The 23163-nt window shown below is 47.8% G+C and overlaps 1 protein-coding gene across 14 annotated transcripts in view; it reads right to left on the minus strand.

The window, feature by feature from the left end:
• The window catches only part of CUX1 (cut like homeobox 1), a 466860-nt gene extending 458353 nt beyond the window's left edge, over positions 1–8507 (minus strand). For 5 of the 14 annotated variants that reach the window (XM_055392897.2, XM_055392894.2, XM_055392893.2 and 2 more), the window contains exon 1: positions 8232–8373. In XM_055392897.2, the coding sequence (XP_055248872.1) occupies positions 8232–8294 (63 nt within the window). In that variant the 5' untranslated portion in view covers positions 8295–8373. Of the gene's footprint in view, positions 1–6673; positions 7535–8231 lie in introns of those variants that run through there. The other 9 variants (XM_055392891.2, XM_055392887.2, XM_055392885.2 and 6 more) reach the window with 5 other exon arrangements.
• Between the last annotated feature and the right edge of the window lie 14656 nt (positions 8508–23163).

The raw sequence follows: 23163 nt of genomic DNA on the forward strand, positions 1-23163 counted from the left end.
TGGGAGGCCGAAGGGGCTGGATTGCTTGAGGTCAGGAGTTTGAAACCAGCCTGGCCAACATGGTGAAACCCTGTCTCTACTAAAAACACAAAAATTAGCTGGGCATGGTGGTGCACACCTGTAATCCCAGCTACTCGGGGGGGCTGAGGCACGAGAATCACTTGAACCTGGGAGGTGGAGGTTGCGGTGAGCGGAGGTTGTGCCACTGCACTCCAGGCTGGGTGACAGAGTGAGACTCCGTCTCAAAAAATAAAATAAAAAGAGTTGATATTCGTTCTGTGTTAAAGATATTAAACTATGTTAGAGAAAACAAAATCATGGCAATTCGTTAGGGAGAAAGCCCCAGTTTAAGAAAAATTGTCTTGCTTTTGGGGGGAAATGGAAAGAAGCTTTTGTGTTGCATTTTGTTTTTCGGTTTGGTTTGGTTTGGTTTTTTCATATGCTGGGTGGACAGGATCTGAATGTCTTACATTTAACAAAAAGCTGTCAACACCCAGATAAATTTTTAATGACGGTACAACAGGCATTCTATTTCTCACTGTTTCGCAATACTCACTTAAGAAAGAGCTAATTTGTCAATTTGTTTTTCCCTTAACCAAACTCGAAACACCTCATAACCCATGGTTTACTTTTTTAAAAAATGTTAACTGCATTTCCTTATTGAATAAACACAGCCCAATAGAAAGGTATCTATAAGAAAACAAGCAGGGTGCCAGTATCCACTCAAAGTAACCCCAAGAAAGAACAAGCCACTTCCCTGGTGTCTCAGAGTAAGCTCTGTTAATTTCCTCCTTTGTTAACTGCATCAATCACACACAGTCAAGACCATCGAGACCATTCAAGATTTCAAGCTTCGGCTGATGGAGTCGGCCAGGGCCCGGTCCACTCTGGGGGGTCCTGTGCTTTATAAAGGTTCGGACCCCTTATTGGGCTCATTTTCACAAAGGTTTTCATGAAAGGAAGCAGAACCAAGTCAGTTTCACTTACTAGGAAACTCCTGGCTGGCTAGTTCTTGAGTTGCTGGCAGTGTTAGTAAATCCCTAGGAGGAACACCACCATCCTTGGCTCCGTTCCAGTCACCTGTGTGAGATTATGTTTCTCTGTGTAGGAAGACCCCTGAGGGTGGGATCTGTACCAGTCCTGCTTGTGGGGTCAGCCAGGGATTGGGCGACGAACTTTGTGGCCACAGTACCTGCACCTCCCATGGCCTGAGGCTCTAATCAACACAAAATTTCTGCCAACGGTCCTGGGCCTCCTGCAGTTAGGAAATGCCTTGGATTAAAATAAAGAAATTGACAATCTTTATTTTGTGCACTAACATCATCCTCTCTGAATTTAATTACAACAAAATTAAAATTATTTTTATTAGAGAGGCGTTAGCTTTTTAAAGGGAAGGTTCTTGACAGGTTTTACAACAAATTAGATGTCTTTTTTTTTTTTTTTTCTGAGACAGAGTCTCGCTCTGTCACCCAGGCTGTAGTGCAGTCACACGATCTCAGCTCACTGCAACCTCCACCTCCTGGGCTCAAGCAACTCTCATGCCTCAGCCTGCCGAGTAGCTGGGATTATGGACATGCACCACCATGCCAGGCTAATTTTTGTATTTTTAGTAGAGATGAGGTTTTGCCATGTTGGCCAGGCTGGTCTCGAACTTCTGACCTCAAGTGATCTGCCTGCCTTGGCCTCCCAAAGTGCTGGGATTACAGGCATGAGCCACCGCGCCCGGCCTTAGACGTCTTTCTAAAAGAATGGTTCACCCTCACTGTGTAATACCCGAATAGGGCAGCACAAATGCTTTTTAAAAATCTTTTAAGTCACAAGCCAGGTGCTTCAAAGCTGTTTCAGGCGCAGGACAAATGAGGGGAACGGCACAGGTTCCCCTCAGTCCTGGTTCATTTCCTGCAGGGAAACCTCCATCCCCGCCAAAGACCACTCTCCTCCATCAACCTTCTCAGAAGACAGCAGAGAAGCTGGACTGATTACAGCTCAGCAAATCCAAAACTGCTCCATACCAAACCTTAGCTGTCCTCAGCAGGAAAATCCAACACTGACACACCATCGAAACTTGGTTCTGAAACACATCCCAAAACCAGAGTGATCGACAGCTTTTCAAGACCACGCCTTGAAAACTGGAATGGGTCAAATGACACAGTCAATCCAGAGGGCCCTGCCATTAATATTTAAGAAAACATCGGCCGGGCACGGTGGCTCACGCCTGTAATCCCAGCCCCTTGGGAGGCAGAGGCAGGCAGATCACGAGGTCAGGAAATCGAGACCATCCTGGCTAACACGGTGAAACCTCGTCTCAACTAAAAATAGAAAAAATTAGCCGGGCGTGGTGGCGGGCGCCTGTAGTCCCAGCTACTCCGGAGGCTGAGGCAGGAGAATGGCGTGAACTCGGGAGGCTGAGCTTGCAGTGAGCCGAGATCGCGCCACTGCACTCCAGCCTGGGCCACAGAACCAGACTACATCTCAAAAAAAAAAAAAAAAAAAAAAAAAAAAACTAGCCAGGCATGGTGGCGGGCGCCTATCGTCCCAGCTACTCGGGAGACTGAGGAAGGAGAATGGCCTGAACCCGGGAGGCGGAGCTTGCAGTGAGCCAAGATCGCACCACTGCACTCCAGCCTGGGCGAGAGAACCACGTCTCAAAAAAAAAAAAAAAAAAAAAAAAGAAAAAGAAAAGAAAATAGGCCGGGCACGGTGGCTCACGCCTGTAATCCCAGCACTTTGGGAGGCCAAGGCGGGCGGATCACGAAGTGAGGAGATCGAGACCATCCTGGCTAACACGGTGAAACCCCGTCTCTACTAAAAATACAAAAAATCAGCCAGGCGTGGTGGCAGACGCCTGTAGTCCCAGCTACTCGGGAGGCTGAGGCAGGAGAATGGTGTGAACCCGGGAGGCGGAGTTTGCAGTGAGCTGAGATAGTGCCTCTGCACTCCGGCCTGGGCGAAAGAGCGAGACTCTGTCTCAAAAAAAAAAAAAAAAAAAAGAAAAAGAAAATATCCCCCTCACCAAGTTAATACTTTTTTGGTTGCTGGTGGAGCTTATATTCTCTAAATGTAGAACTTTTTTTGGTGGGGGGGGGGGGGGGGGGAAGTACCTTCTCTCTGAATTCTGTATCATTATTGGGGTATAATAAAATGTACCTACATGCTCTGGTCAGTCAAGGTTCGTCAAGTCAGAAATCACAAATGAATTCACAAATTCTTTGCTCTAAAGTCATATAACAATGCAGATATTAAATTGCTTGTCCAACTATACCATTAGATTCCTTTTTCACTCCATTATCGGCACACACACACACTTCTCTCGGCATCCAGGCATTCACAGGTATCCAGTTCCTAAAGCGCCCAGCATGACTGCTTTGTCCAGGTAAGTAACAGTGGGACATAAGGAGAGGCTGTGGGGCCCCTCTTCAAATAGCTTCGACAAAACGAATGGCTATAAGTGAAAAGTGTCCCTGGGCTTTGCTATAAAAAGACTCAAACATGGGATTCCAAGAATTCCACCTGTTTCCAATTAGATACCAGAATTGCTTGAGTGTTTAAGCTACACTCGCTTGCTACTTACACAAAACAATTCTTCCGGGTTTTTTGAACATTTTAAATATGTTAAAATAAGATTAAGGGTCTGGTTTAAACAATCGGAGGCAGGGAAATTTCGGTGGAAACCAAAACTCTCTCTCTGCAGCGATAACGCGGGGCTTCAGACAAAACAAAAGGACAAGACAGACAAATTTCTGTCTTTGACAATTATAATAAAAGTCACTTTTCATAGAGCAATTACATTTTTTAAAGTTATGTATTCAATAATTTTAAATAGGTCTTAAGTAATTTCTACAGTAACTCACGATCCTGGATCCTGTATATTCGAATAATGGTTAGAGTTGCCTTTTACGCACCATTTGTGTTACAATTCGTCAGATATACCTGTCTGTGAAATTTACATGTGACAAATGTGTAAACTATTTGAAATGGAAGCACGGGTAGGAATTTAACCTACCTCTGTAGGATTCTTCATATGATGAATTTCTCTGCTTACGAAATGTATGAGTTTTCCCCTAACAAACGTGTCCTTCCTTCATTTCACTAAAAACAGACGTTCCTGGGGCATTACAGAGGAGCTGAAACAAATGTGGATTTTCTACTTCTAGTCTTGTTTTCTCTCCTAAGACACAGAAAGTGAGTACAGCCTCAGGAGTGGTTTTGATTGTTTACTGCTACAGGTAGACCCAGAAGGGAATCAGAGAGCACAAACTACTGTTCCTTCACAGCTCCCATATAAACCCTGGTGGGTTTGTCTTAATTGTGCAAAAACAGGAGACTTTTTAAATAGCCATTAAAGGTTTTAGGCTTAGCACAGTTCACCAGACTGCATTTTTAAGGTTAGCTCAGTGGATTTAGGAGAGAATCATTCCTGAAGGTATTGGACTATTTGGCCCTTTCAGCTTTCTTAGGTTGGCTAACTACCGACAGAAGATACACGAAGCCGAGGATGTAGTCAAAGGGCTCTCTGTGGACTCAACTGTACCAGGAGTTGTTGCATTAACTCACCACTTGCACCTTTAAGGAAAAAGAGTTTCACATAGGAAAAAACTTAAATCAACTGCCAACGACCCCTTCCCACATCCAACCTCAAAGACACCCATATTAAAAGAACCAAGAAAACAAAAGCAGGAGCAGCAGTGGAGTAATTTCTTGAACTGTTCTTTTATAAAGGGTACTAGATGGGACATTTTAATTAAAATAATATACTTATGATGGCAAACAGTACTGGACAGCCAGTAACATACACACTTCCACAACGGGGAAAAAAAGCCATCAGAAAATGGACTTTCAGCAAAACTGAAATTGTTTTTTGATTCTGAAAAAGAAGGCAACTTTTCAAGTTTACTTTTGCAGAGGCTGCTTAAAGGGGAAGGCTGGTCACCATGTGGGAATAATGTCCCAAAGGGAAGGCAGTCATTGGCGGGCCCCGTCCCAAAGAGTTCAAAGCTCCACTAACATACAGAGTGCCATGAGCTTTGTCTTAGAAAGTGTCCTCCTTTCAAATATGTATTTAAAAGACAAATTTATACAACAGTGCTTTTCTTATTTAAAAAGAAAAGAAAACCTGGTTTTTACAAGTCTGAGATAGGATAAAAAACTTGTCCAACTAGTCTTAGCAATACCAAAGCACTGAAACTTCCATACCACAAGCCTTTGGGACTAAAAAGGAAACGGAATAAAACACAATCTTCAGAAACTCTCTTCCTGAGCACACACTCCTGTGCCAAGGCAGCAGCTTCAAGACCCAGGAAGCCGAGGGACAAGAACCCAGTGAGCCAGGGTTGCAGAACTGCGGAACGGCCCAACCTCACCTGGACCCGCTGACGTCTCCAACCTGGATTTCTCTCTGCAAAGACCGATCAGCCTCTTTACCCCCAGGTGGCAACCCAATCTCAGTATAAAGAGGTCTGGAAAAATGAGAAAAATCTGGAACTAATGAATTCTCTCCCAAACTCGTTCTATTGACTCACTGACTATCGGTGGGAATTAACCAGACGCCAACTCCAAAGGCCTCCTCACGGCCCAGAGAAAGAACCAGATTGGCCTGAGACTTGAACTTTGACATTCCGTATTCGACTGAAGTTTGCAAACCCATAGGAAATCATCTAAGACCAAATCGTTAACAACCACCAAAAGCAAAGGAGTAAAGAGGAATGACGTTCAAATAAGGGACTTTGTTTTGGGGTTTGGTTTTGATTTCTTCCTAATATCCACATAAAGTGCAAGTAAACTGACATGGAAACTTTCGATGGAACCCTGGAGCCCTGATCCCCTGAAGAAGTAGCTAATATAGGGGACAGGAAGGTTTAGAGTTCTTAAAATCTAGTAACTCTAGAAACCAAATCCATTTTCCAGGCAATTTTGCCAGGATGCTTTAAAAAAGACATTTCATTGATATTAAGCTAGGATGTCACATTTATGAAGACAAGAGAGAAAAATAATAATAATAAGGTTTGTCCTTAAAACTCCACAACGGGTTTTACAGTAAGCACAGGAATTAAATTATGGTAAAAGGGAGCTATTTTTACTAAAACAGGGTAGACCAATTTATCAAAAATGCCATTCGGCTGTGTTCATTACATCCAGGAATCTAATTTACACAATAGACACTTTGGAGTAATCTATTTTAGTCAATAAATACTTAAACTCCTTTAAGTTTTAATCTTATCGGAAATACATATTTCGCATAGTCTTCTTCCTAGTTAAGCGAGAAATTTCAGGAAATTTCATAACGACTATGACTCGGCTTTATCGTTCTTAGTAGGCAAGAGCAGAAAACAAGCACATACAATTAAAGTTGTCAGATTCCATTTAAATATGTTTTAATCCAACCCGCTTCGTTTCATACAAGCCTGCATCTTGAGCTTTGCTCCCAAAGGTATTGCGGTAGGTCACTGTCACCAGTCCTCCAGGTTAGGAAAGTTCAGCCAAGTTTATCTTCACGCACACCTTAGCAGTTGGGAGCAGCTGCAGTTCCCCAGGGGCCCTGAGGAACCCTCCTATCCCCTCCCAGAGCACCAGGCCGCCCTAGAGCATTCTAAGCCGCGGGACCCGGGCACTCCCCGACATCCCCGGTTCCCTTCGCGCCTGCAATCTCGGGACTTCTGGCCCACACGCCGCTCACCTTCAACTTGGCTCCGGCTACGCACAACATCCACCTGGCAGAGTCCCGGGGCTGTCCGGGCGCCGCGGGCGCCGAGCTGGCACGTGCGGGGCGGACCCTAAGGGTGCGCCGCTCCTCCGGGCGGGGGGTGGCAGGCAGGCACTCGCCCCTTGGGCACGGCGGCGGCTCGGGCGCGGGCCGGGGAGCCCCGGCACGGTCCCCCCGCGGCGCCGGGGACTCCGCGCGCGGACCACCGCCCGGCACGCCACGGTCCCAACGGGCCCCCGGGGCTCTGCTTTCGAGAACCCGGCCCGAGAAGGCATCTCCGAGCGCACCCGCCGCGCGCTCCATGGCGGGCCCTGCAGAGAGGGCAGAAGCCCCGAGGGGAGGCAAGGAAGGGACCGGGCGCCGCAGGTCACCGGGGGCCGCCGGAGCCCCCAGGCGCGCGGAGATCGCGGCTCGGACCGGCGGCGGGGAGGCAGCGTACACTGCCTGGGCACCCGGGGGAACAGCGTGGGGCCTGCGCTCGGGGAAAGTTGCAGCCTCCTCCTCCCGCGCCCGCACCCGGCGGCCCGGGACACCGGGACCCAGCGACACTGCGCGCGGGGCACCCCCGCCGCCCCTCGCCAAGTTTCCCCAAAGAGCACCCGCGGGGGTCCGCCACGGAGGAACAGGTCCGCGTCACCGACACAGGCACACAAAAGAGCGGGGCGGCCGCGAGGTACGCGGGTGGCCCCGGGGCGCTCCCCGGGACGTAAACAAACCCGGGGGTCCGCGCCGGGAGCCACACGCGGGGTGCCGGAGCGGCGGCGCGGCCCGGGCCGGTGACAGCCGGGGGCGGCGGCCGGGGCCGGCCGGGGGTAGGGAGCGCGGGCGCCCGCCCGGCCGGAGCCGGGCCGCGCCGCCGCCGCCGCCGGTGGCCGCTCTGACCCTCCCCCGAGCCGGCGGCACCACAGCGCCACCAGCCCCAGCTCCGCCGCGCCGGCGGCAGTGGCGGCGGCTCCTCCTGGAGAGGCAGGCGCTTCACCCCCCGCAGCAACTCCCCACAAACTTTCCCCGGGAATACGGCGGGCCGGGGGCGCGGGGCGAGCGGGCGGGCGGGCGCCACCGCCGGGCCGCGGCCCCCTCCCGGCGCCCGCCGCCGCCCGCCCCCCGCCGCCCGCTCCCCGCTCCCCGCTCGCGCGCGCGCCCCGCGGGCCGCCGGGGCCGCCCCCTCCCCGGTCCCGCGGCGGCAACGGCGGCGGCGGCAACGGCGGCAGCGGCGGCGCGGGGCCCGGGGGGGCGCCCGGGGTGGGGGCAGACACCGGGGGCAGTGGTGGCGGCGGCGGCTCCCGGCGCCATCTTGGGCTGATCGATGAATTGAACAAAGAGGATCAATTTCCGATCAAGCGAGTGATCAATGGGGGCCGGGGAGCGGGAGGGACTCGGCCCCGACTCGGCCCCGCGGTGCCCGGCACCCCCCTCCTCCCCGCCGCCGCGGGCCCCCCGGCGGCTGGGCCAGCCCGGGGCCCCCGGCGGAGGCCGCGACCGCCCGCAGCCCCCACCCCCGGGCGCGAGGCCGAGCGCGGAGGAGCCTGACCTGCAGCTGCTGTAAATCAAAGCGCTTCCAATATTGAAACATCGATCCCACATTGGCCGCCATCTTGAGACATATTGAGACGGAGTGAGCGGCTGATAGAGAGGGGGCTGGAGTTCAGGAGCCGCCAGGAGGCAGCAGGCGGGCGGCGCCAAAACCCGGCCTGGAGCCGGCCGCCGCCGCCGCCACTGAGGACGCGGACTCCTCCTCACGGCGCCGCCGCAGCCATGGCGAGCCCAAGCCGGAGCCGGAGTCGCAGCCCCAGGGCGCGGCGGCCGCGGCCCGGCCTCGCGCGCGCGGCCCCGGCCCCTACTCCCCCAACCCCCCCACCACCGCCCTCCCCCTCCCCTCCGCGGGCCGGCCGGCGACCCCCGCCCCTCGGGACAACCCCCCCCAAAGTCCGCGGTCGCGCCGGCCACAGACCCGGCCCCGAGGGGGCGCTGGAGGGCAGCGCCCGGGGTCCCCCGGCACCGCGCACCTGGGGAGGGCTGCGGGGGGGGGGGTCTCCCGCAGGGATCGCGATCGCCCGCGGTGGCCGAGCGCAGCGCCTTCAAGACTCCGGTTGGGGGGAACGTCGGAGCGCCCCTGTAGTGGTTAGTGTACAGAGCGCGGAGACGCCGCTACCACCTGCCCGGGACCCCCCACACCCGACCCCTGCGTGGCCCAGGCCCCCCGCAGCAGCGTGCGTGGGAGGCGCCCCGACGGTGGACGGCAACACTCTGATCCCTCTGCGCCCAGCGAGGACGGGGACACCGACACGACCAGGAACAGCGTGGCATGTTTGGAGGAGTGGAGTTGAGGGGGAAACAGCCCTGACCCTCTCAGGCAGCCGCGCGCGTGGATGCCCCACACCCGGACAGCGGCGGTGCCAGCGTCGCACCCGAACGCACCCCAACGGCGGTAGCGCTGGGAGTCCCGGCAGCCCCCATTCGCCCAAGCCGTTCCAGTTTAGGCCACGACAGGAAAAGTCTGGGAGCCCAGTTCTGTGTCCCCCCGCGCCGCTTCAGCGGAACAGCCCAAGAAACTTCCTGTGGTTCAGACACCTTGGTTTGTTGCAACTTTGGGCGCAGAAAGTTGGAAAGTGTGGGTGCACTCACTGAAAACGGAAAGCGTGGTCCCAAGTTTACAGAAATGCTAAAATGCAAACCAAAAAATAAATTCTCTTTTGATTTCTCTCCTCGCGAAAAGCTGGCGAAAGCACACGTTTTATGATCGTCATCTTTCATTGATTATACACACGTGTGACTTGGAGTTTCCAGTAGGAATACTGTTCTTTGACTCTCCCGTACTTCACTGAACGAGTAATTAGTTAAAACAAGTCCCCAAATTCCTTAATCTCAAAATGCATATGTAAATAAAATCTGTATAGGATACAAAATAAAACGCGCAAGTGGAAAACAATTGCTTTTCAAGTGAGTTCGAGGGTTGGCGCAGTGAATTCGGCATTTTTGGAGGAAGAGGCTGGAAATGAAAGTCCCAAGATTTAGAGAACACGCGTGTCCCCAGGTCTTGCGCTGCTGGCCAGGGGCCTCAGTTTCCCCAAGGGGAGGCCCTTGATGTCGGGAACGGGGTTCACTGCCTCCCCAACGCAACCTTGACTCGCCGGTGGGTGGGAGCGCGCTGGCGTCGGGGGACACGTTGCGAGCCTCCACCCTAGATGCGGTGACGCCGCGCAGAGCAGGGCACTGTGGATCTCGGGTGGCCAAGGGCTGCCTCCGTGTGGGGCGCCCCGGCCCGCGCGCTCAGTCGGCCGGCCGCCGCGCTGTAGCTCCGACCGCGCCGCCCGGTAGAGGGCAGCGGCGCCCCGACACTCGGGTCCTCGGGTCCCCGCGCACGTGCCCACCGGCGCGCCCAGGCCCCCGCGCCTGGCCACGCCCTGTCCCGGAGTCAGGCTTCTGGCGGGAAGCGTCATTGCCACCGAGGGACACTCCTGTCCCGGGGAAATGCGACTTCTAAGGATGCCTGCACACTCGGGGAGGCGGCGGGGGTGGGGGGGGGGTGCTTCCGCCTTCCCCTCGCACGTCTATTTCTGCGGTAGCAGGCAGGGGAGACCTAGGAATTGCGCTAAAGGTGGCTAGACAAATAAAATGTGCAGGGGCTTAAAAAAAAAAAAAAGGAAATCCCTCCCATGGGGAAGGCTCAAGGAAGGATCAGGGAAATGGTTTGGATTTGATGCAGATGTTCTCAATCTAATTATCGTGTAGATCCCCTGGGTTTGAACCAAAAAAGTGAAATATATATGACCTGTGTAATACTCCCGAAATACATCTGGTTGGAATTCAGTATTCTGAATCCATGGCAATATTTTAGAAATAAATCTGATGACTATTAAATACTGTTGTTACATTTCTGGTTATATTTATATTATTTACATGCTAACCTGACTTAGTACAGACACACTATATTGGATGGCTCAGAGGTTAACCTCTATTTAAATACAGTTGAGTTCTCCCACCAAAGTTTTGGGTTACATAAACCTTGTTGCTCTCTGCAGGGGGTGGTGGGAAGGGAGGAGTTTAGAATAACTTTCACCAGCACCATAAAACGTTACTTTGTAAAAAGAAATTCATTCAAAATAAACCACTGATCAAAAATTATCTGCGTTGAGTGAAACAGCAGAGACCTAAAAAAAACTTTTTAAAGTGCACTTTATTTTTCTTGAGCAAGTATAGACACAGAATAAAAGCAAATTGTATTTATTTCCAAAGACTATTTTGTTTCTTTTGTATTGTTTCAGATTGATTTTTAGCCCCACCATTGTAAAAACCCAGGAGTACCCACTGGCAGAGTGGATCTACAAAGATGTGCGCTGCATAAAATATTTACAAAATATTTTATAGGTTTTAGGACCTAGATTTCCACTGGCACCTACAAAGATAATACAGTAATGGCTATGACCTCCCAGAGCACGGTGTGAGAGGCAGGTAAGTTCTCAAGATAAATGGCCCAGTACCAAGAAATACCTAGGGCACCTGGACACATAATTAATATTACTTAGAATGAAAAACAAGGAAAAAAAAAACAAACAATCCACAGGCATTTGGTCACTTTTCGACACTCAGGCTCTCCCTTTAGGGGATGAAATCTCACAGTTTCCAAGTATATGACCAATTTGCCACCCAAGCTTTCAAAATCAAGCCCCCAGTCATCAGATGGAGGAACTGACCAAGATGATGTTTGTTCCTGACACCTTTAAATGAAATACAGCTTAGCCCCAAATAAGGTAACTAAATAATTAATATTTGAGCCCAGAATTCCTAAATTTCTTTTCTGGCCCATTTTATTTTGCCTAAAAAGCAGTAAGTAGCCACATGGGGGATGTGATAATACTAACTAATTTAACTTGCAGAAAATTGTAAAGTGCTTTTGGGAGTTCATTCTTTGCTATCTTCCTAACACTAGTGGATTCTCCTTTCCCTGACATCCACATATAGTTTATTAAATCCACTAAAGTAAAAAAAAAATTGTCCAATTCTCCAAAATATGGGGAGATTACTACTAAATTGGCCCTCTTTTGGCAGCTCCAAGAAGTGAAAATGTGTCGCGTTGTTTTCTAAAGATTCAAATTTAAAAGTTGTTCTGTTATACTTCACCTAATTCCTTGAAGGAATTAACTATCAAGAATTTCTTCCAAATTGAAAAATGTCTTAAAGTGTAAGGCATTATTTTAAAAATCCATTTTCTTTATCCCACACAAGATCTTTTATTATGGACTCATACAATTAAATTTCACCTAAAGTTAAGAAACTTTATCCCCAAGAAAAGTTAGGGAATAATCTATAATTTTTACCAAGCTACAAGGAAAATGAAAAAAACTCAGAAATCAGATATACTTCAAAGGAAAAATCAAGAGATTCGTTCTAAAACCTTAATGCATTTTCTGAATTTTTTTTTTTTTGCATCCAAACTAGAATGAGTTTCAAATAGTTTTCAACAAGAAATATTTTGGATAATCAGAAACAATTCATAATGCTAAATGCTTCTATCATAATTTATTCATAAATAAACATAAAGATATGACTATTTTGATGCATGGTATAAAGGAATCATACTCTTAATAAAAAGTTATGTGGAGAATCTCAATTTTACAAACATAGAAGTTCAAAATTATATCGAGGTAGTAATTCAAGCTGCCTGAATTTGTAATATGTTTTAAATTTAGGACTAAGACCAGACAGAAGTTTTGAGACACTTTACATTTGAAAATCCCTTTTCCTTAAATCAAAAGATTATGAATAACAGAGGAGAATGACTCTTTCTTTTGTCTTTGGCGACTGCCTTTTAGAATGATTTGGCATAGACTACTTGAATAAATGAAAGGAAGATTCCAGATTCTTTTATTTTTTGAGCTCAAGAAAACCAAACAACTTTTAATTGCTCTGTTTTTAAAAGAATATTTTATGTTAATTATTTTTAAGTACACTATTCAGTGTACTATATGTAAATACCCACCAAATAAAAGTATACATTTTGCTACATGTAATTACATGTATAGTAGTACATCATTCATTTCAATACCCTGAATGTATGTGCAGTTATATAATTGTACCAAAAACCTGCCCAACTTGTAAGAACAAACTGTAATGATTTCTAAACAGTAGACTCCTGTTCACCACCCTCCCACCCTGACTCTGGTGACAGCATTTCTTGGTCTCCTTTTGGAAATCTTCAAAGACTTCATGTCTGGCCCACCATTTCCCCCTTCTTTCCACTTCTGGACAGCATATGTTAATGACATTCACTCTAGGTATCTTTCGACACCTCTAATGATTATGTTCTGTTCTCTCCGATTTGTCTTAAACAAAAAAAGTGTACAGCTTGGCCTCTCAGATGGTGGTGGCTTACACTTTGAAAATACATCTATGGCGGAAAGGTGGCTCACACCTGTAATCCCAGCATTTTGGGAGGCCCAGGCGGGCGGATCACTTGAGATCCAGAGTTCAAGGCCAGCCTGGCCAACATAGTAAAACACCGTCTCTATAAAAATACAAAAACTAGCTGGATGTGGTGGTGTGTGCCTGTAATCCCAGCTACTCAGGAGGCTGAGGCAGAAGAATTGCTTGAACCTGGGAGGCGGAGGTTGTGGCGAGCCGAGATCACACCACTGCACTCTGCCTAGGTGACAGAGTGAGACTCCATCTCAGAAAAAAAAAAAAAAGAAAGAAAGAAAAGAAAAAAGAAAAAGAAAAAAAAAAGAAGAAAATACATCAAGCTTAATGGACTTGACTCCTCCTTGCTTTGGGACATTCAAGTTTCTAACAAGAGACCTGGAGCTTTTGTTATCACACAAGCTTCCAAAGCCCATCTCACCAGCCACTGACCCCTGGCTGCAATCTCTTTCTTACCAAATTTATATTCTAATATAAATTTGGTTTTCTTTTCTCTTATTTTAATTTATTTTATTTTATTTTTTATTTACTTTTTGAGACAGAGTCTCGCTCTGTTGCCCAAGCTGGAGTGCAGTGGCGCGATCTCGGCTCACTGCAACCTCCACCTCCCGGGATCAAGCAATTCTTCCACCTCAGCCTCTGGAGTAGGTGGGACTACAGGCATGCACCACCAGGCCCGGCTAATTTTTATATTTTTAGTAGAGATGGGGTTTCACCATGTTGGCCAGGCAGGTCTCGAACTCCTGACCTCAAGTGATCCACCCGCCTCGGCCTCCCAAAGTGCTGGGATTACAGGTGTGAGCCACCGCGCCTGACCTCTTTTCTTTATTTTTTGAGACAGAGTTGCACTCTGTACTCCAGGCCGGAGTGCAGTGGCACCATCATGGCTCACTGCAGCCTCAATCTGCTAAGCTGAGACCACAGGCATGTGCCACCATGCCTGGCTGTTTTTTTTCTTCTTTTTTTGTACGGAGCAGAGTTTCCCAGGCTGGTCTCCAACTCCCAGTCTCCAGAGATCCTCCCACCTCGGCCTCCCAAAGTGCTAGAATCCCAAGCGTGAGCCACCACACCCGGGCCTACATTTTCTTGATATTTTGAGTTTATTCGAATATCAAATCTCACTTTTCCTTTTTTATCTCCCCCACATCATGAGACTCCCACAGAGAGGTCATATTACCCATTTCCTGTACACAATTAAAATAAATGCCATCTTCTATGACTCTCACTGATGTCATTACTGAATCACTAGAAATTAATAGGGTAACAGTAGCTTGAAAGGGCTTGAGATATGTAAAACACTATATAAATATTATTATTAACTTGCTTAATGTAAAGTTCAAGTTCTGCGCTCAGACTTATACTAATTTATTTGCTTTCCTCCTGGGAGATAGGAACCATGGGCGTTTTATTTATATTGAGTTTCATTATTAATATTGCTCTTATAACAGAAGTTTGCCATCCAATATTTTAAACGACAACTATGTCCCTGGTGCTAGGCCATGTAGGGTATAGACATGGGTTGGGTTTTTTTTTCCAGTTGTATTCATCATACAAAGCAAAATATTTTTCTACACCCTCTTTTGTGACACGTCTCCACAGTTATACAGTTGGTGTTGAATGAAGATTTGTTTTCATGAAATATAATTAGATTTTCTTTTGTCATAAGCACTGTCAGATTGTATATTTTTTTTTTCCTGAGTAAGTGTGGTTTGCAAGATTTTGAAAGCTTGTTCCGGCCAGGCGCGGTGGCTCATGCCTGTAATCCCAGCACTTTGGGAGGCCGAGGCGGGTGGGTCACCTGAGGTCAGGAGTTCCAGACCAGCCTGGGCAACATGGTGAAACCCCGTCTCTATTAAAAATACAAAAATTAGCTGGGCATGGTGGTGGGCGCCTGCCTGTAGTCCCAGCTACTCGGGAGGCTGAGACAGGAGACTCGCTTGAACCCGGGAAGTGGAGGTTGCAGTAAACTGAGATCACACCATAGCACTTCAGTGACAAAAGCAAAACTCTGACTTAAAAAAAAAAAAAAGAGAGAAGAGAAAGGTTGTTCCAGTGGAAAATAGGAAATAGAAAAGCTCGTATTTCTAGCAGGAGTAGAAAACTTTTTCACTCCCTCAAGCTCCATGCACGTGAAATATTTGATGTAGTGTCAGTTTTTGAGAGTCTGTATTATAATATCTTTAGAGGTTTAAGAAGCTAGCTTTAACCAGGGTAGAATCTAAGGGGATGTCAACATTTTATTTTTGTGCGAGAGAGGTGAATGGCAGAAGGAAGAAGTAAGGAAAGTAGGCCTCGACTCTGGCACTTACTTTTCTTATTAAAATATTCACCCACAGACACAGGCACACACACTTGTATAATTTGAAAAGCCTGTGTGGGCCTGGCATGGTGGCTCACGCTTATAATCTCAGCACTTTGGGAGGCCGATGTCGGCGGATCACCTCAGGCCAGGACTTCAAGACCAGCATGGCCAACATGGTGAAACCCCGCCTCTACTAAAAATACAAACATTAGCCCAGTGCGATGGCAGGCGCCTATAATCCCAGCTGCTTGGGAGGCTGAGGCGGGAGAATCGCTTGAACCCTGGAGGCGGAGGTTGCAGTGAGCTGAGATCGCGCCACTGCACTCCAGCCTGGGCAACAGTGAGAGACTGTCTCAAAAAAAAGAAAGAAAGAAAGAAAGAAAGAATGCTAGGGAAAAAACAGGCTAACTCCTAAGAGTGGGTGTCTCTGGATGATGAATTTATAAGTGACTTATTTTCCTTAATATTTTTTCTTTTCTTTCTTTCTTTTTTTTTTTTTTTTTCCGAGACATGGTCTCACTGTTCCCCATCCTGGAGGGCAGTGGTACAATCATAGCTCACTGCAGCCTCGAACTTCTGGGCTCAAGTCATCAGGCATACACCACCAAGCCTTGCTAATTTTTTAAAACAATTTTTGGTAGAGACAGAGTCTCTCTATATTGCCCAGGCTGATCTTGAACTCCTGGCCTCAAGCCATCCTCCCTCCTCGGACTCCCAAAGTGCTGGGATTATAGGGATGAGCCACAGCACCCAGCCTTATTTCTATATTTTATATATTTTCTACATGAGTATATACCACCTGTATAATGCAGGGAAATAGTAAATGTTATTTAAAATAAGGACACATTAGAGCCTATGTCATCTTTTTTTTTTTTTCTTTTTTGAGACGGCGTCTCACTCTGTCGCCCAGGCCGGAGTGCAGTGGTGCGATCTCAGCTAACTGCAACCTCAACCTCCGCCTCCCAGGTTCAAGCAATTCTCTGCCTCAGCCTCTGGAGTAGCTGGAATTACAGGCGCCCGCTACCATGCCCGGCTAATATTTTTGCATTTTTAGTAGAGACAAGGTTTCACTATCTTGGCCAGGCTAGTCTTGAACTCCTGACCTCGTGATCCACCTACCTCGGCCTCCCAAAGTGCTGGGATTACCAGCGTGAGCCACTGCGCCCGGTTTTTTTTGTTTGTTTGTTTGTTTTTTCTTTTTTTTTGAGACAGAGTTTCGCTCTTGTTGCCCAGGCTGGAGTGCGATGGCGCGATCTCAGCTCACTGCAACCTCCGCCTCCTGGGTTAAAGTGATTCTCCTGCCTCAGCCTCCTGAGTAGCTGGGATTACAGGTGCCCACCACCACAACCAGCTAATTTTTTATATTTTTAGTAGAGACAGGGTTTCACCATGTTGGCCAGGCTTGTCTTGAACTCCTGACCTCAGGTGATCTACCTGCCTTGGCCTCCCGAAGTGCTGGGATTACAGAGGTGAGCCACCGTGCCAGCCTGTCATCTCCTTAAACAGTAACTTAACTCTAACCTAAAAGGGGTCCTGTGATCTAGTGATTATAGTAGGCAATTGAAAACAGAGAGGGAAAATCACATCCTAATTTTGCCACTGAGTCACTGTTTCACTTTGCCTCAGGTTTCGGGCCTGTAAAATGGGAATAATTAACACTTTCTTGTAAAATGCTTTGGAGCTTTCCAAGGAAAGACCCTATGAAGGTGCGAAGTATTGTTCTATTAGCGCTAATTGAAGTGAACATAAAAACAAAGGCATTTGAGAGAAATTGAAGTCATTATGGTCAAGTTGAGGAAGGCAGCAGACACAATGCCAACTGCTGAACTGGATCTTCGAGATCTTTGTCTTCTTTTTTCTTTTAATTGTTTTTACTTTTTTTTGAGACAGTCTTGCTCTGCTGCCCAGGCTGGAGTGCAGTAGTATGATCATAGCTCACTGCAGTCTCAACCTCCCGGGCTCAAGTGATCCTCCCATCTCAGCCTCCCAAGTAGCTGGGACCACAGGCATACACCACCATGCTTAATTGTTAAAAGTTGTTTGTGTTTTTTTTGAGATGGAGTCTTGCTCTGTTGCCAGGCTGCAGTGCAGTGGCATGATCTTGGCTCACTGCAACCTCCGCCTCCCAGGTTCCAGCTATTCCCCTGCCTCAGCCTCCCAAGTAGCTGGGACTACCAGCACGCACCACCACGCCCGGCTAATTTTTTGCATTTTAGTAGAGACGGGGTTTCACCATATTGGCCAGGATAGTCTTGATCTCCTGACTTCGTGATCCACCCACCTCGGCCTCCCAAAGTGCTGGGATTACAGGAGTGAGCCACCACGCCCAGCCTAATTGTTAAATTTTTTGTAGAGACAGAGTCTCGTTATCCTGCTCAGGCTGTTCTCAAACTCCTGTGCTCAAGAGATCCTCTCACCTCAGCCTCCCAAAGTGCTGGGATTACAGGCATGAGCCACTGCTCCTGGCCTGTATTCTTTAAAAAGGTTTTCTGAGGGGCAGATAAGGATGTCACCAATAATGCTGGAAAGCCCATTGTCCAATCACCAAACACTATGTGTTGAGCAAAGTGCTGTGTCAGACACTAAAAAAACCAACCACATGGCAGAGGTGGACTAAGTCCCTGCCCTTAGAAGCTTACAATTTAGTTGGGAGTGGGAACAGGGCAGTAACCTGTGAAAACAATAATGGGCTGGGCACATTGGCTCACGCCTGTAAACCCTGCTAAGACTGGTCTAATATTCAGCTTCCAGGCCTGTCTACCTGGGACCTTTTATTTCAGAAACCAGGGCTGAGACCCCCCCCAGCTCTATACAGAGAAGTCAAGTTTCCTGTTTTCTCAAATATCATGCAAATAAAGTCAACAACTGTTCCTAAAGCCTGTATCAGTCTGGTGGTATTGGTGGTGGTGGTGGTGGGGTTTGTGTGTGTGTGTGTGTGTGTGTGTGTGTGTTTGCTGGAGCAGGCAAGAAGGCAAGGTGGCGGAGTGTATATAAAGTCACCTGAAATACAGTAGCTCCTGCCCGGGAGAGAGCTTAAAATTCAACTGGGAAGACCTGGAAAATGTGTAATTGGTTTGATCCTATTAAGCCAATTATTTGATGTACACACGAAAATTCGTATTTGGTACTACTCGGTTTTATTTGTGAGTCGAGATTTAGCTAGAAGACAATGTTCTTAAGACTTCAGGGTCCCTCGTTCTGACTCAGCCATACACCTCTCTTAGACTTCTTTCCCTTTGGGGGACTTCTGAGTTCACGCCTCCCCAGAATAAAATGTTTATGAGAACTCTTGGCAAGGGACTGGGAATAGAGCCACGAAGGGACATCGCTGTTATCTACTGTCCTCCTGAGGTTGGAAAGGCCAGATGGGAAGTCACAAGTCTGCAAGAATCATCTTTGCCTGTAAAACCACCTAATCACAACAGTTATTGCCCACTGAGCTCTGCACAGCTTCCCTCTAACCCCAGTAGCAGCTTTGCAAGGCACAAAGCATTAGCTCCCTTTTACACAGGGGGAAACTGAGGCTCAGAGAGATAAAAGAACTGCTCCACAATGACTTACTCTCTGGTAAGCCAAAGTGTGGACTTTTGGTACCACCCCAGACTTACATGCAGCTGTTTTGCCACACCTGGTCCCCGAACTGGTCAGAACCTACCTGAGCTGTCCAAAAGGGAGCCTCGATATCCCCCCTTCAGGAAGTCCTGGGTATTACCTGCCCAGGAAGGATTCTTTCATCTTACCTTGCAGCAACCTGCTTGCCAGCAATCCTTCCCCGTAGAGGCTTTGTCTCCAGACATCTCTCTGCGGCGGTGGAGGCTCCAGACACCCCGGTCCAGGGCATCTATAATCAAGATTGATAACTTAACCTTGGTCTTGAATGAGACATTGATTGCAAATGAGAGACGTCGGGAAGAGTCAAAAGTCCCCCTTAAGTACAGGAAGACGGGTGGTTGGCAGTCTAAGCAGCTAGAAAAGGGTGTGTTTTCCAAGTCATCATTGGGAATCTACTTGCTAATTGCCGTGGGCTCTATCTTCACTTTAGGGGAGTCTGGTTTCATGGACTGTCTGGGGAAGTATCTGATTAACAATCCCATTCTGGCAGCTATGGCTGGGAGGGTGGGGTCATGAATGTGCTATTACACAGTCCAAGGCGAGCAGTTTAGTGAAACAATTGTAAGTAATTCCAAGTCGGTATCTTAGACTCTCTCATTCCTAAATTTAATACTGACTTGTGAGTGGGAGGTGGGATTAGTTTACACAAGCTCCGTTTATCCGCTAGCGTTTTATTACCAACCAAGTCAGACCAGGTGGTGGGGTTTCGTTTTGTTTTCTTTTGAAACTGGTCTGTGTTTTACTGTTCACCTGGTTGCCTCTTACCCCCACCTGTGATTGTGATGTTTTCTTTTAAAACACACACACACAGACACACAGACACACACACACACACACACACACACACACACACACACACACACACACACACACAGGATCCCTTAGGAAGAAAAAAAAGGAAAGAAAGAAATGACCCTCTGGTTCCCCCTACCCCTTGCTGTCCCCTGTAGCCTGATCTATTTAAGACCCGTTCTCTTCAAACAGATCTTGCCCCAGTTTCTCCTGCGCCGCCTCTTCCCCTCTGCCCCGTGTCTTGTGCATTTGACACCAACTCAAGAATCTTGTAGCCTCTTGCCTTTCCACTCCCGGCAGAGTTTGTTATTCAGCACTTCAAAGCGGGCACTTGTTTGCACCTCTTGTTTCAAACAATAGACCAAATTTCCTGTTGCTGAGTCTCTTAAAAACTGCCTCCCTCGCGCTCCCTGGAACAAATTGCAGTGGGCACGCTGCAGATGAAGAAAAAAGCTCAATCCTCACCCTTCTGCATCTCAGAAGAGCCAGCGCCATGGGGCAGAGAGAAGGTCACAGGTGTGGACATCAGACAGACAGACCTGTGTGCAAACCCTAAGCACTGCATGCTGCTTTTTGGCTGGGCGACTTTGGGCTGGTTACTTAACCTCTCTGAGTCACCTTGTCCTCACCTGTAATATCTGAACCTTACCTAACCCATCCCTATGGCTGTGTTCAAAACGAGATCCAATGCTAGAGGTTAAGATAATTATCGAACATACCTTCTTGTATCTTTGTTAGGATTAAATGAGTTAATATACATTAGACCTTGGCACAATCATCCCTCAGTGACGGTTTTAATTTTTCTTCCTCCTTATTCCTCATTCCAGAAGGGATCTTTGGCCCTGCTCTCCTTCAATAACTCTGTTTCATTGCTATCAGAACATTGCATTCACCAGCCCAGATCCATATCCTATAATGGTCTCAGCCCATTAGGAGTGTAGTGTTTGTTCTTACTTTCTTGTTCCTGGAATATCATTTTTTGCTTAACTTCAGGATGATGAAAATACCTGAGGGATGGAGCCATAGCACTGCAGTTTTAGGACAGGGAAAATATTATGTGTGATGTTGTAATGGTAAGCACGTGACATGCATTTTTCACAATCCTCGGAACTGTACAACTAGAAAGGTAAACCCTAATGTAAACTGTGGACTTTAGTTAATAGCGATGTAATAACAATGTGTCAATATGGTTCTTTTGTTTGTTTGTTTGTTTGTTTGTTTGTTTGTTTTTCAGAAGCAAAATCTCCCTCTGTCGCCCAGGCTGGAGAGCAGTGGCGAAGCCTTGAACTCCTGGGCTCTGGCGATCCTCCTGCCTCAGTCTCCCAAGTAGCTGAGACTAGGGCTGTGTGCCACTACATAGAGCTAGTATTAAAAAAAAAAAAATTTTTTTTTTGGCCAGGAGCAGTGGCTCACACCTGTAATCCCTGCATTTTGGGAGGCCAAGGCAGGCAGATCACCTGAGGTCAGGAGTTAGAGACCAGCCTGCGTGGCGAAACCCCATTTCTACTAAAAATACAAAAACTATCTGGGCATGGTGGTGGGTGCCTGTAATCCTAGCTACTCGGGAGGCTGAGGCAGGAGAATCACTTGAACCCAGGAGGCGGAGGTTGTAGTGAGCTGAGATTGCTCCATTGCACTCCAGCCTGGGGAACAGAGTGAGACTCCACCTCAGAAAAAAAAAATTGTAGAAACATGCTGGTCTCAGAGTCCTGGCTCAAGTGATCTTCCTGCCCCGGTCTCCCAAAGCACTGGGATAACAGGTGTGAACCACTGCACCTGGCCAATATGGTTTAATTTTTGTTTGTTTTCAAATTTTTTGAGACAGTTTCGTTCTCTGTCACCCAGTGAGGTGTGTCATCATACCTCACTACAGCCTCCAACTCCTGGGCTCAAGCGATCCCCCTACCTCAGCCTTCTGAGTAGCTGGAACTACAGGCACACCCCACCACACCCAGCTAATTTTTTCATTTTTTGGCTGGATGTGGTGGCTCACACCTGTAATCTCAGCACTTTGGGAGGCCAAGGCAGGTGGATCACTTGAGGTCAGGAGTTTGAGACCAGCCTGGTCAGCATGGTGAAACCCCATTTCTACTAAAAATAACAAAAGTTACCCTGGTGTGATGGTGCACACCTGTAACTCCAGCTATTCGTGTGGCTGAGGCATGAGAATTGCTTGAACCTGGGAGGCAGAGGTTGCAGTGAGCTGAGATCACACCATTGCACTCCAACTTAGGTGACAGAGTGATACCCTGTCTCAAAAAAAAAAAAAAAAGTATATATGTGTGTGTGTGTGTGTGTGTGTGTGTAGAGACAGGGGTCTCCCTATGTTGCCTAGGCTGGTCTTGAACTCCTGACCTCAAGCGATCTTCCTGCCTCAGACCCCTAAAGTGCTGGGATTATAGGCATGAGCCACTATGCCTGGCCGTGGCCTTACCTTTCCCAGGCTGTGGCCTCAACCCCTGAGCCACTGGCCTCATCTTCCTGACTTGCTAGAAATAGTGTTCGGGTGAAATCACCAAATCCTCTAAAGGCTCTGGAGCCCAAACTAAGTGAAGGAAGCAAAGAGTCTTGTTGCACAGAATAAAAACCGCCTTCCTACCCATCTCAGATCCCACTAAGCAACTGAAGTCTTATTCTTTGGTATCCTGAGGCCAAGATTGCAATAAACATTGAGTAAAAAGCAACCACAATAGGCCAGCAGCCACTTCTAAAACATATTTTAAACACAGATGGAAACTTCCCAGCACATCCTGTCTGGTTGTCTAGTCCCCAAACTCTGTGAGATTGAATTTCCGTGGCATGTCACTGATTAATAAAACCATCAATTTAAGATCTATTCCCAACGTGTATCATGGGTGAGACAGGCCCTATTGCTGTTATCTGGAATTAAGCTTGTTCATGATTCATTAGCCAGGTGTGGTGGCACATGCCTGTAATCCCAGCTATTTGGGAAGCTGAGGCAGGAGAACTGCTTGAACCCGGGAGGTGGAGGTTGCAGTGAGCTGAGATCGTACTGCTGCACTCCAGCCTGAGCAGAAGAGCGAGACTCTAGGTGAAAAAAGAAAAAAAATAAATAACAAAAACAGGTTGTTCATAATTCAACAAAAGCCAAATCACAAAGCCACAGAATTCATTGGGAATTATAGTCGGTAATAATTACAAGTTGCTTTAGTGGTGTGATGAGCAGGAAAAGGCAGAAATTGTGAAGTTTCAGAACAGGCCCAGTTGCTTGTACTGGTTGTATGACTTCCTTATGCCTCACTTTTCCCATCCATAAAATGGGGGCAATAAAACTTGCTTCACGAGCTTGTAAGGAATAATTAAGATAACACATGTCGGC

This window comes from Gorilla gorilla, chromosome 6, assembly GCF_029281585.2.
Source record: "Gorilla gorilla gorilla isolate KB3781 chromosome 6, NHGRI_mGorGor1-v2.1_pri, whole genome shotgun sequence".
Classification (NCBI taxonomy): Eukaryota; Metazoa; Chordata; class Mammalia; order Primates; family Hominidae; genus Gorilla; species Gorilla gorilla.